The following is a 14,524-nucleotide window of genomic DNA, read 5'->3' as shown; positions in this document are numbered from 1 at the left end:
AAGAGCCAGCTCTTCAAAAAAAATAAAACTATGAATTATCTATCATCAAACATTAGAAGCTGTATTGCAGCTCACAACATCTTTACAGAATTTGAAAATCCACAGCATTGAACAATGTACAAAGGAAAAAAAAAAACCTTGAATCGTCAGAAAGGGAAAGAATCATTTCTTGGTGTTACCAATTTACATCTGTGTAATAACCCTGTAATCAATTAATTGCAAATCTTTTGGAAGCAAAAATAAGATTCCAAAAAAGGCCAAAAATAATACAATGAAAAGAATGTGGCTCCTTGTATGGTTACCCTGTAGACTGTTACATTGACCAAGTAGCAAGCACACTTGAATGATCTACTGCTTAGCCCTCTCCCAAGGTAGGTATCCTGTTGCCAGGTCACCAAAATTAGACAAAATAAAGTCCCTGAGACCGGTGTCCCAGACCTCACAGAACTGTAGCCGCCAATTGGGTGGTTCAATGGCTTCAGTTCCCAATCCAGGCGCTCTGTCTTTTGATCCTTGGTTTTGGTGTTCTTGCCAGTCAACAACATAAGTAGCAACTCTTCTATAAAACTTTGCTCTAAATGCCTCCCAGACCTGATACTTGTAGTGGTTTATAATACTTATGCTTTCAGGCACGTTTAGGTACTCAAATCCCTCCCTCAGCTGAAAGTGGTGCACCACATTGAGAAGGGTATCGTTTAGCAAATCCGGGCGCACAATTGACTTGTGCCTTTCAGGACTCTGAAGCCGGCAAGTGTAGCCAACAGTTACTCCTTTTGAGGGTGGTGAGCTCAACCCAGATGGGCCAAAGCTGTGACAAGCTGTTCTAATCTCTGCAATTGTCCTTGAAGATGAGAAATTTGCAACCAGAGTCCTCAGCGAATTTTGGCCAAGCAAACCAGGCCAGTGGTCATGAGGGAAGTAGAAGAACTCATCAACATCAAAGAATCCTACCCACTTGCACTCATTTCTTGCCCTCAAAGCACAATGTGAAAATCCAGCTTCTTGAGTTTTAATCCAGGGCCAGCTATGCCTGCTAACATTATAGTTTTGCATTTCAAGTTCTTCAACAACTTCCTGAATCCCATCATCGCTATTGTTATCATAGATGAACCAGCGTTCAACCCCAAGCCAAGCATGATATATTATCCATTCTTTAAGAGAAGATGCCTGGTTCCACAACATTGTACACACACAGAGCTCGTACTTCCCATTATTCCTCTTCTTCTCAAATGACTTGGAATTGTAAATTCTAGCCACAGTAGGCATAGGTACCTGCTCTCTGTATCTTCTCTGTGTTCTCCTCTGCCAATAAGACCTGGAATTGTAAGATTTAGAAACAGAAGGCATTGGCTCATGATCGAATGGAGCTCTTTCAGGGACGTTGCTATGAACTACCGTTACTCGAATCCCCTGAGCCTTGTCTGGGTTTTTGCTTATACTCCTTGGCAATTGACACCTAACAACTTCTTGTGCAGCACTAACAGCTGGAGTCATGAAGGTAAATCCTTCATCTTTCTCCCAATTCCCTAAACCAAACTGACACCGGAAATAGGAGGGATTAGATTCTTTATGCGGCCGAAGATTCAAACCTTTGACAAACACAACCGCAGTGTCCCCATCCAACACCGCAGCATAAACCAGCTTCTCCCATGAATGAACACTGAGGTTATGCCGCGAAGGCAACATATAATCTCTAAAATCGCCATGCCTCCGCAGTTCAACAGCAGCCGAGTAATTCATGGGCGCAACAGGGCATCTAGCTAAGGACCTAACTCCATCGTAACTATCGACTGAAATTAGTGGTTTGATTACAACATCTTTTCTCTTATCTCCAGTAGTTAGAATTCTGTAATAAAGGCAATCCACCTTTTCATTTTGGTTAATTTTACCCGATACAACCAATAACAAATGATCAGGGAACTGTACCCGATCTTGTATTCTCAAAGGTGACAATCCCTCACGCAAAGAATCTTCAAGCGAAGATAAGGACAAAACGGATAAAGCCGGCACTCTAATAACCGGCTTGAACGACACCGTTCGAATTGGAATTGAAAACCGATCCGACGACGACAAGAATAAGAGAAACACGAAGAAGGACAAGCACAAGACTAGAGACCTTACTGACAAGTACTGTGCTCGCGAGTATGGTCTGTAGTTTCTCTTTCTTTTCCGCCGTTGCTCAGAATCCATGTCTCTCCTCCGGTCAGTTTCGACGGTGAAAGTAGAAGAAAGAAGATTTAAGGAGTTTTTCTGGATCTGGGTGAGGCTTTGAGTGGGGATTGAATAATATGAGGATGTGCAGATCTAGCAGCGAGAATTGCCGGTGGTCGGATAATCTGATTGTTGGTTTTGTATTACAATTCGGTCGTGTTATATGGAAAATGGTGGACTGGCAGTGGAAATGGAGTAGGCGTTTGTGGCTGCCGTAAAAGGACTGAGCTTAAAAGGAATGGCGTTGCCGGTGATTGTGGTTGATGATGGAGTGTATTTACTCGGTATTTGGAAGTTAATTAGAAGCTGAGGAAAAGAAAAAAAAAAAAAAAAAAAAAAAAAGGAATATAATTAGGTTGATGCCCAGTGTTTCTTTCAAATATGCTGGACTTCCTCTCTTTAACTTACTTCCTACTTTTTCTTTTTGTTCTTTTTAATTTGCCATTATTATTATTATTATTATTATTATTATTATTTTATTTTTTCTATTAAAAAATTAGAAACTTTCCAGCTAGATAAAACAAATAAATAAAAATCACTTGTTATTTTTTAAGAAATATTCTATACACCGATTTCCAATCATGAATGGTGATTTCTTGAAAAAGTTAACATTAAAAATACACGGTGTTAATTTTACATTTCACATTAATACTAAATTTGTTTTTGAACAATTTTTAGATGCATTACCCGTTAACGTTCTAATTTAACAATATTTTTAAAAAATTAAATTCGAATAATTTGAAATGGAAAAAATGTACTTGCTTTTTTCAACCATAATTTTGTATTAGTGGTTGTTTATCAGAATTAAAAATAATAATAATAATCTTATTGAGAAAATAAGGAAATCATATTAAAAATACTGGATTACTTATTTAATAACAAAACTATATTTACATTTGTACATATGAAGTATGCATGAATAAATGTGAGGTGCATGTATTAAGTCAAAAAAAATGTGACTTACATGTATAGACTGATATATTGGACTGGGATGGAAGGAGACAGTTGTCTTTTGACTATATGTTTTTAGTATTATTTATTTAAGCAATTTACAATAATAGACTGAGGAAGGAATGGCCGCAATACTTCAAACGGAGACTTTCAAAACACGGGTGGCCTCGATGATAAAACTCTCTGCGATTTTTGTCTCTTGCTTTCATTTCGTTCACTCGTTTATTTCAATTTAAATTTGTTTTTTTACAAATATTTAACTCTCTCTTTTTAAGTTTTAATATTGAAATTCTTTTTAAAGTTACTTCTATTTTTATATCAAAATAAACTTTAAAAAAAAATAAAGAATACTTACTATTTTCTAACTTACCCAAGAACAAAAACAACCAGAAGGAGAGATTTTGGATGTATATATATTTTTACTAGTTTAACTATGTTTGAAAGTGCTACAAGTTAATCTCCCCTGTAATTGAAATTTGTAGAAGAAAAATTTGTATGAAAAGAAACAAATATTCAAACGGATCTTTGATAAGCGAGAGACAGAGAACAAAAGAGGAAGATGAACGATTTGAGATTATCTATCTATCTTTCTTATTATATTGCTGAGAGAGGAAAAATGTATACGAAAGGAGGAGGAAAAGAAGACAATTATGCTCCACATATACACACACGCTTCTTCGTTTAACCTAAACACCATACATACATAACAAACATGGACCGACTACGGTGCACCTCTACCCGCATCACATGCCACCACGACTCAACGGATGTGCCCAATTTGACACCCCCTCCCCTAAGATGGAGAGTAAACATTTTCTACTCTCATCTAAAACATGTAGGAATGAATGAGAGTACTTGGGAGAGGTTTGGCGAGAATATCAACAACTTATTATATCTGCTAACGGGTAAGAATGCTTTTATTTCCAATATTTTCATAGATCAAATGATAATCTAACTTTATGTGTTTAGTTTTTTTATAAAAAAAAAAAAAAAAAAAGATTTATTGTAACTCTGTTATAATAATACATGATGACAGTTTGTGAATATTTAATTTTCAAATCAGATAATTACTATCACACTCATGTTATCTCACAGCAAATGTGATCATTGTCTGATATCCGATCTCTACATAACAAAAAAAAAATAGTGCATTATTTTTTTTTTATTTTCAAAAAATCAAGGATGATACAAGAAAAACACAAATATCGTGTGATTAATTTTTTTAGTATCTGGGCAAGTTATGCATTAAATTGCAATTCAAATGAGCATGAATAAAATAATCCTTAGCCTGATTCTAACATGTTGGTTATAAGTGCACAATATATAGAGAGAAATTTTTGAAATTATTTTTTAATTACTAAACAATTACATCGATGCTTATACAATCTGCAAACGCCATATGTAATGTTAAGCATTAGCACTCAACATTAGCTTCAAAATTGGATAAATGTAATAATTAGAGTGGAAGAAATTTAGTCGAGTTATAAAAGCTAATCCAAAAATAATTTTATTTATTAAAAAAATTAGTTATTATTATTTTTATTTAACTAATAATTAGAGAATATATTTGATGAGATGCCGTGGGTTGGAAGCTTATCCAACATCCCTTGCTTCTTTTGTTTTTTGTTTTTCTTTCCCTCTGTTCGAAGTTATCTTCTTTTAAATATTAAATTATCATCACTTGAATTTTGTCTTCGAGTTTTATCGACATGAACAACACAGATAGATAACAGTTGGTCCCTTAATATTTATAGTCACTGATTCCTCGCTAGCTACCTATATATACATATACATATATATATACGTAACCATTTTATTTATCTCTCTCTCTCTCTCTCTCTCTCTCTCTACAGATATATATATATATATATGTATTGCTTTACAATCCACCATTCTATTTAATTAACTGAAACATGAACTTTCCAATTATGGACTAGTTTCAGTACCACTACACACATATATACAACATATAATTGTAAATAATTATTCCAAAACTAATGCAATAATTTGTCAATATATAATAATTCTGTAATTATAATGGTTTAATACGACAAACTTCAAAGAATTAGGATTGGAGCTGTGTGAACCTTTCCCAAAAAAAAAAAAAAAGAAATTAATAATTAATAATTATAATAATAATAAGAATGAAGAATAAGAGTATATATTCCGAAATTAAACATACCAATTGATATAGTAAATATTCTAAGATATAGCTGGCAACATAGCTTGTGTAATAAACACGCATTCATATATATATATATATATATATATATATATATATATATATATAATACATCGTATGTATGTGTGTGTGTACATAACCTGTAAAGCATCTATGAAGCTGTCCTCTACATATTATGTGTGTGTGTGTGTGTGTGTGTGTGTGTGTCTATATATATATATACATATATGTGTGTATACGTATGTATGTAAGTTGCCTATTCTATTAAACTTGTCATTATGCGTAATCATATGTCACCTACTATTATGCTTGTACTTGCAAATAGCATGTAGTTTTTCACATTTTGTAAAATGAAAAACGTGGTTCAACACATCAATCAAAGCAATAAAACGCCTAAAGGGGGGGTATCAAATTCATTGAATCTACACCGTTAGTTTTGAGAGTTGTGGATTGTACGATTATTCATACATTTTGCTCTCTCAAATACTTTTATAAAATTCCAAAATAATCAAAACTTTTAATTTTACACTTAATAATATGCTACAATCATAATATTACAGTTGTCATTGATTAAGAAATATATTTTTTTATTAAAAATATATATATATATTTCACTAAACTAATTTCATTACCTCATGAGATATTATAAATTAATTAATAGATTATGCCTCATACGCGTACCCTTACTGTGATATCAATATAATATATGTGTAATAAAATTTACGACACATTCAACAACTTACAACTTTCTTATATAAAAAAACAATTATTAACGGTAAATGTCAAAATATTAAGTCATTCATTAATAATTTATACAAATCACGGTATCTTATTATCTTTTTCTTTTTCAATCCACTTTTTCAATTAATTAATAATTAATACTTTTACTTTCTTAAATAATATATCTTTTTTCTTATTATTATTAATATGATAATTAAGTCAAATTAAATGGATTAAGTATAGAAATAAAATAAAAAATAAATCAAAATTAATATTTTATTTCTAAATTTCTATTTATTTATATTAAAAATATAGATATTTGAGTCTATAAGAAAAAATGCATTCTAATTTTTTTTTTTTTTTTTTTTTGTTTATTGAAAGTAAAAAAAAAAATATTTTCTTTTGTTTTTTTTTTTAATTATTTTTTGGCTATTTTTTAATAGAAGCACAACTTATAAATTACATGTTTAATAAATAAATAAAAATTATAAACTTGTATTAAGCGAACACTTGAGCAAATTATTTTTTAAAATGTACTAATTAAAGTATATTTTGCACGGGTACTATCTGGGCCAAAATAATTGGGCCCACGGGGTAACATTGTTTCTTTAAATCTGACTCGATTGTTTTTATATTATTTTCGGGTTATTTTAATTTTGAAAATCTCAACATTAGGAATGGTGTTTGCCCGAGAGGGGATTCAGGTATTTAGTTAAAGAATGTAAGAATCGATGATATCTTACTGTAAATTTTGATACTTACTTTATTATCTTAAAAGTAAATTTGTTCCTCTATTGCTATCGATGCTGTTAATCTAAATGTTAAAAGGTAAATTTTTTCTTTTCTTTTTATAACGTAACATGCCATGTAAATATTAACCGGTGTTAAAAAAAAGAAGTTATGTTGCACTTCACTGCAAAGTATTTGTATACTCTTCAAAACTAATCTAATTTAAGAAATTTTAACCTTCATTTTTTATGTTTATGGTAATTATTATAAAATATGGAGATTAAATAATTAAATGCTATAGTTAGTATGTAACTGTTGAATTTTTTTTTTTTTAATAAATATTGATGTATATTCATGCCTAGGAATAAATAAACAAAAATTGTTTACATATGTTTCAGGAAAGATGGTGCAAGGTTCTATGTGTTTGTTCTTTAATATGTTCTTGACTCAAATATGATTGATTTTGAATTTTTGAATAGAATTTAATTTTAATGGTTACCAATCAGTAAGTTATAGTTTATTATTTCTGAGTCTTTTAAAATTGTGCTTGTGAGATTCTTGATTCCCTAATGGCTGAAGCCAATTCTTTGACTCCTAAAAAGATTTGGTTGCAAAAGAAGATTCCATTACTTTAACAAAATTTAAGTTGAAGTCCTTTGAAGATCCAACTTACTTTTATCACAGGAGATTTGGTTTTGCTATTGGCTCGGGAGAGTTTGAAGTTTGTGAAGAAAACCTTTTTCTGCTCTTGTCAGGTAATAACAACTTATTAAACTAATTGGACAAATAAGAACTAAACTTCATTAAACAATAATTTCATCTCATTTATTATTATTATTATTATTATTTATTGACTAATTAATTAATAATTTTTGAGAAATTATAAGATATTTTACCCTTCAAAGTAACAATTGATTCATCCACAAAACACATAACTCCAACAAACAACACGCTACATGCCTAATTGCAAAATTGGAATAACTTAAGCCAACTTGGAAAAATAGGTGCATGAAAATTTCTATGTACACAGAAACGAGCTATTCTATACTCTCAAATGTGCAAAGACTTGCTCCATATTTCTTTAACCAGCGAAATGATGCCAGAGCATGAAAATTTATAAATTATAAATTAGAAAAAGGAACCTATCGTCCTGTTTAACAAGCCAAAGGTAGCTCTTCTTCATCAGTGATTCTGCAGCCGGTTTCATTTTCACGAGTCATTAGATATTATGGTTTGATGCCATGTTCCAGTTTTGATGACCCACATGTTGTCTCTCAACCAGTAGAAATGTAAGCTTCATTTCAAGCAGAGAATCTGATAAACAAACAAAAAAGCAGAAAAACTATCCTCATCAGAACCATTTCTAGCCGTAGACCGTCCCGGGTAAAATGCCAAAAAGATGACTAAAGATATTAGGAGAAGAAGAATCCCTGGTCCTAGAAACACGATGAAGATTAAAATGATGATGATGCCAGGACATGAGGATCAATCTGGATGGGCCTATTTTTTCTTTTCCACCTTTGACCCACTAATCTTAATAATATATAACCTTTACATGGTTGACATTTCACTTAAATTATATGATATAATAAGATCAAAAGTTTTGAAATTATAAATTCCAAACAAAGAAAAATCTTAAGACTAGGGAAATAAAGTTTATTTGAGAGTGACTACTTGATACATTCATTAATTAAGTCTCAGAGATTCTCTAGCATTCAAGACATGATGAATCCAAAATATACTATGGGACAGTTGTAGAATAGGAAATACATGCTATACAAGTTCTACAATTGGAATGTTCAATTACCTGCCGCTCAGGTTCATAGACGCCATATATGTAGCAGATGAAGCTCCATCAAGCCTGCCAGCACTGTAAACTTGGAGATTCTCCGTATCTGGCACATTTTTTGATTTCCTACTTGTGTAGAAACCTGAATGCCCCCTAAGGTCTCTGCAAACATCAGCTGCCATGTTTATGGTAAGGGCATTCTTACTTTCTTGCTGAAATCTTTGGTTGTCTGCTTTATAACTTTCAGAATGGGTATCTTTATTAAGCATGTTGGATGCAGCACCAGGCGGCATGTGCACAGAAGAGAAGAACCTCGAATTAGAAAACCGACATTCTGTTCTCCTCCAGAACTTCGAACTCAAGAATTCTGCTCCGGGCAACTTACAACATGTATTTTCTACACCATCACCATTTTGAATTCTTCCACTTGTTAATCCCAGATCGTATGACATTTCATCCAAAGCCATCTCCAAACCATTTACACGTGACTCCAGAGAATGAATCCCACTCTGTGAGCTCCCAATAAATCTCTAGATTCAAGCAGAGTAAAAGTAAAAGTCAATAAGCACGGTACCTTTTAGATCTAAGTGCAAATATTGCAACTAAAATGAGTTGATGTTAATGGAGGATATAAGAGAACATGACAGGACAGAGATTTACGAAGCGTATACTTTAAGAGGGTAGGAAGTGCAAAAGCAAACATGACCAATATTAACTGCGATGGATGGCAGAACACCAATGAATTGCAGTAGTAGGTTTCTATCAAGCAAATATCCCTAAACTAAAAAAAAAAAAAAAAAAAAAAAATCAAGCAAATATCCCAAATGGAAAATCATGAAAACCAGTAAACACGCATGCAATAATTATTTTGGAAAAGGACTATAATCCCATTAGTTTCCCTAGAGCATCAGAAGTCAGAGCCCATTATAAACCATAAGAAGAAGCCCAGTGGAGCCATATAAGAATAGAGCCAAACAAATTACACAATCTATTTGTTATCAGGATTCAATTGAAGAACACGGAGGGAACACTATGCTGAGTTCAGAAAATTGACGTCCACACAAAGCCAGGACACTCCACAAAGTCCGGCATTGACATAATTTCAGTGGAGAAACAGACTATAAGGAATTTCAATAGCATACCTGGAGGAGGTCTAATAGGTCAGATTGTTGGGTTTCAATCTGAGCAAGCTGTTCACGGATCAAAGACAAATCCTCTGCATCTTTCTGGTTCTCATCAACTTCTTCAGAACCACCGGGAACAACAGCATCAGAGATTTCATCATCATTGCATGGAACCACTCTAGAACCAGATTTCAGACCACCAAATTTGTGCACTTTTTCATTAAAAAGTACACGCTTCACTTCCGGCCTGGAGTTTCCAATTTCCCCCACCTCCATAACTGTGATATCGCTTTTTTGTGTATGAGATTCATGAGAAGAAATCTCAGAAGTGGCATGGCGCGGTTCATCAATACCAGCTCTGCTACCAAAGGATCTGCCACGGTCAAGCCTGGAGGACACGACATTTCTTTGATTGTTCTTTAAGCAGCCTTCTTTCTTGGCAGTGGTCACAACTGAAGAATCAGATGGAGGAGGGGACCTGCTGTCTGTGGGGACTGTTTTCTTGGGTCTAGGGGTCTTAAAACCAGCATCACTTGTACTCTTGTTAACCGGAGGGAAGCATCCAACGACACCATTATCTGACTCCATGAGAAGACCACAAAATCATTAATAGCAAAAGATGAATCAGAAGCATCAAGTAATACATATTCAAATCAAAGAAAAAGTCTCAAAATCATTAATAACAAAAGATAGATCGGTCCAGTATTGCTTGTCAGTTTAAATGCATTTAGCAAAATCTATGAAAAGAGCAGATGCATGTCTTAAATTTCAAACCATATATCGTGAATTGTTTTCCGATGTAAATGATTAAAAGCTTATTTTAGATATAATATATATATATATAGAAGAATATAGACAAAAATCTATCTTAAAGTACAAACAGTGTTCCAATATATAGGTAGCATTAGAAAATTGAAGATAATAAATTTTTTCCATTACCTATTGGAGAGGACTTAGATTGGGGTGAAGATGATGAGACCTCCTCAGAATCACCGGGAACCGCTTTCCACAAATCCAATGTCCGATTCATGGTCTCCCTGACAATCTTTACCTAAAATACCAATTTCATTAAACATGAGAACTAATTATCCAACTTCCGATGTCTCAATTATTTTCTATATTTCATTTTCTCAGTAACCAAAAGATATCTAAAAGCAATCAACAAAAATAGTAAGTTTTGTACCTTATCAAACCTCCTGCTTTCCAAAACCGCTAAACACGCTTTCTTGTACTCAGGCGCCAAATCCTCCTCCGCTAGAACCACTTTTCCCAGGGCTTCGGCCGCCGCCTTCCTTGCCGCCCAGTCTTCACTACTCAGAAACTCTGTAACCCACGGTACTAAAGAATCCAAGGCCACTTTGCTCCCTGCACCACCAGCGCCCACAATGCTCCCGATGGCCCCCAACAGTGCGGCCTTCGCCTTGAAAGCCTCGCTTCTCAGCAACTTACCCAATCTCGGAAGTACTTTCCTCAGCTGCTCCGCTTCCGGATCCGGCGCCGCCTCCACAGCCGCCGCCAGGCACAAAGCCGCCCCGATCTGCACATTGGTATCGTGATCATGCGTAAGCGTATCAATGAGAGGCTTCGAGAGGACGGAGAAGGACGGCTTCGTGACGCAGGAGGACATGGCGGCGGCAGCGACGACGCAGGCGGATCGCACGGCGGAGTCAGGGTCCCTGATGCGACGTAGGAGAGTGGAAACCATTTTGGAGAGATGAGGGGAGAGGAAGTTGCCATGGCAATGGCAGAGAAGAGAGAGAAGATTGACGCACTGCTTTCTCACCGGCGACTTGGAGGAAGCATCCGTGTTATGGATACAGTTGAGAAAAGGTGAGAAAGAATCCTGCGTGAGGTTTCTAGCAATGGACTCGAGCTCCGCGGTGGCAATAGCTAGCGTGTCCCGGTCGGCTAGCTTGTTAAGATAGGTAATAACTCGCTGCTTGAGATCGTGAGCCGACGGCGCCTGCGGCTGCGACGTCGGCGGACTCGCCGGAGATCGGCTCATTGTGTGGTTAGTTGGCACACCAGTTAGCACAACTGCCCAGTGCCACACTCCTGGCGCCCTTTTTCTTTTTCGGTGTGTTATGGGATTGGAATGTGGAGCTGGCTGTAAATGGCCTTTTAAATGTCTAGCCAGGAGTGTCAATTTAAAAAAAAAAAAAAAAAACTAAAATTAAAATTAAAATAATTTAAGTGGTAGTTAACTAGTTATGGACTAATTAATGGAATTAATTTTAAAATCATTTCAACTTTTATTTGTGAATATATATTTAATTATGAGGAAAATGATTTGGGGAAGAGGAATAGATAGAGATATAAGAATTGCAATAAATAATTATCGTAAATTTTGGGGGTCTTCTTCACATGGGAGAACTTGAGAGAAACGCCAGCTATAGTTCCATTACAAAACAAAAACATTATCTATTTGTCAAACCCAAAAATTGTAGCTTAACCTGAACAAAATGGAATTAGTGCACACAGAATAAGATATCCCAAAAAAAAAAAAAAAAGAAATAATTATTATAATATTAATCCAATATTCGTTATGTCCAGTTTTAATTTGTAAATTAAGTCCATAATTTAAGGATAAAACAAAAAACAAATATTTATAATATTAAATGCAATCAATGGTTTCATCACATGAAATATGTAAACTCGAAATTGGATTTTTCCACATAAGAAAATAATTAATGATTAAACTTGATTTGGGTTTGACTAATTTGTTGCTTAAATTGGGTTTGTTTGGTCTTTTACAAGAATAAGCCTAAAATAATAGTTAATGCGACACATGATAATAAGTTAAACCAATGAGCTGGTGATTGGAATATGCAAACTGTCCAGAATTTCACGTATAAACCTCTCTCAGCATAATTCTAATGATAAGTTTTATTAATTTTTTCATTAACGATAAATGCTCAAGTTTCTATTTTATAAATAAAATTGTTGACTAATTTTTTTAAGAAAAAATAATTTTGTAAATTTTTATTACTTAACACCCCAATATTTAGCACACGAGGAGGGAAGAACATTATGATGATTTATGTTTAAATCCTATAAATTTTAATAAAATCATAAAAAAAAAAAATTACATTTATTAAAAAATAAAATCTTATATTCGAACCATATAAATTAAGTAAATAATTATCCAAACGTAATACAAATATTTAATTGGAAAAGGTAGGGGGGAGGGAGGAGATTTTAAATGGCGAGCATGTGAAAGGGAAATGGGAGAGAGAATTGTAAAAAGTGAGTCACGTGACAAGTAAGGTGGATATTCAATGAGCTATTTTATTATATTACCTTGTAATAATAATTTTTTACTCTTATTTTTTCAGTGGTAAAATAATAATTTTCATATTTATGAAAAAATAAAACACGATTTATATATTTTCAAAAATATTCCATTAAAATATAAAATAATTTGGCGAAAAGGTTCCCGAGAGGTTGTGTATAGTCTTTGGATGGTCAAAGTAACAAGTTGAATTTTCTTTTCATGGTCTAAAATTTTTACTTTACCTGCAAGTCAGAAGAATACAAGGGACCAGAAAATATGGGGCTTTACCTCCACTGATATTTATATTACAAAATTAGTTGTAAATAATTAAATTAAAATAAATTTAACTTATCGTCCCGTATTTCTAAAATATTAAATAATATCTAAATAATTTATTACGAATTTGTAAATTTTAATATTTAAATAATGAAAAATATAAAAACTATTATGCAAGCACCGACTTTTAATATAAACTGTGTTGTTAGAAAAAATTTCAAATCGTATCTTTTAATACGATAATGATTAACCTAATTAAATTAATTAAAAATAAAAATAAAATATTTTAATAATATAAAAGACAAAAAAAAAAGACATGAATTTTCAAACTTAACATATATTTTATACATACTAAAAAATAATTTTACTTTTTTAATATAATTAAAATTAACATAAATAATATACTATTATTTAAAATATTAATTTATGATAAATCATATCATCACATTGATAATTTTGGTTGCCGACTGGGTTTTGGTTAATTAATTAAATTTTTAATGAAATAGTTTATTTATTAAAAATAAGGAGTAACATTTAATTTAAATATTAAAAAAGTCGTAAAAATCCGCTGATTTGACCGATGAGATATCAGTGAAATCTCCCACTTTTTAATTTTTTATTCTTATGTTCCATGTGTATCCGACAGAAAGCGAGTTCCTAACCATCCGATTGATCATTGTTAAAGTTGAAACCCATTGAATCTCATCCGTCCGATTGTCTTACTTTTTTTTATTATTTTTACTCGTCTCATTTACGATCTCTTTTGGTGAAAAATGGAAAATTGCGCTGCATGTGATTGGGACCCACCCAATTGTAGGCCTCTCGAGGACACTCTACCCTACCCATCTAACTCAATAGCATCCTATAACTACGACGTTGCCACGATTTAAACTGAGATGCCCTCGTCCCGGTGAGCATGGCTACATTTTAGGTTCATTTTTGTATTTTTTTTTATTTAATTAGCAAATTATATTTCAATTTTTCATACAATTATAAAAATTTTAAGAAAATAAAAAAAAAATCTATGTTTTATTCATAGCCTATCATTTACTTCCAAAATTATGATAAATAATTTTTCGAAAAAAGCTAAATAATAACGTATTCTATTATTGTTAAACTAACATTTTATTCAAAAAAAATTCAGTAATACTGTATATTTTTTATAACATGATATAATATATATTTATATAAGAGTTTGAATTTTAAATTTTTAACATAAAAAAGGACATCAATAACTACTGGGTGAAAATCAATTGATTTCCCATTAT

General features: G+C 32.8%; 2 protein-coding genes across 2 annotated transcripts; both read right to left on the bottom strand.

The window, feature by feature from the left end:
- Positions 1–143: 143 nt before the first annotated feature.
- On the bottom strand, positions 144–2,530 carry LOC110822837 (glycosyltransferase family protein (DUF23)). The gene has a single exon (XM_022053059.2). The coding sequence runs from the start codon at positions 2,188–2,190 to the stop codon at positions 349–351; it is 1,842 nt and encodes a 613-aa protein (XP_021908751.1). The 5' UTR covers positions 2,191–2,530; the 3' UTR covers positions 144–348.
- A 5,153-nt stretch (positions 2,531–7,683) lies between these two features.
- LOC110822794 (ARM repeat superfamily protein) lies at positions 7,684–11,814 on the bottom strand. The gene is made up of 5 exons (XM_022053008.2): positions 10,890–11,814; positions 10,646–10,757; positions 9,725–10,284; positions 8,601–9,112; positions 7,684–8,107 (listed from the first exon to the last, which is right to left on the bottom strand). Exons 1-5 carry the CDS (start codon positions 11,709–11,711, stop codon positions 8,095–8,097), a joined length of 2,019 nt encoding a protein of 672 aa, XP_021908700.2. The 5' UTR covers positions 11,712–11,814; the 3' UTR covers positions 7,684–8,094.
- Positions 11,815–14,524: the final 2,710 nt, after the last annotated feature.

The sequence above is a fragment of the Carica papaya genome, chromosome 8 (assembly GCF_054855325.1).
Source record: "Carica papaya isolate Zhongbai chromosome 8, ASM5485532v1, whole genome shotgun sequence".
Taxonomy (NCBI): domain Eukaryota; kingdom Viridiplantae; phylum Streptophyta; class Magnoliopsida; order Brassicales; family Caricaceae; genus Carica; species Carica papaya.
Note: the sequence above shows the minus strand (reverse complement) of the source record. Positions and strands in the feature narration are given on the sequence as shown.

Coding starts and splice junctions, on each gene's coding strand:
- LOC110822837 (XM_022053059.2), bottom strand. CDS start 2,190: ATGGATTCTGAGCAACGGCGGAAAAGAAAGAGAAACTACAGACCATAC.
- LOC110822794 (XM_022053008.2), bottom strand. CDS start 11,711: ATGAGCCGATCTCCGGCGAGTCCGCCGACGTCGCAGCCGCAGGCGCCG. Junction 10,758..10,889: donor AAAGCAGGAGGTTTGATAAG/GTACAAAACTTA, acceptor TTGGTATTTTAG/GTAAAGATTGTCAGGGAGAC. Junction 10,285..10,645: donor ATCTAAGTCCTCTCCAATAG/GTAATGGAAAAA, acceptor TCATGGAGTCAG/ATAATGGTGTCGTTGGATGC.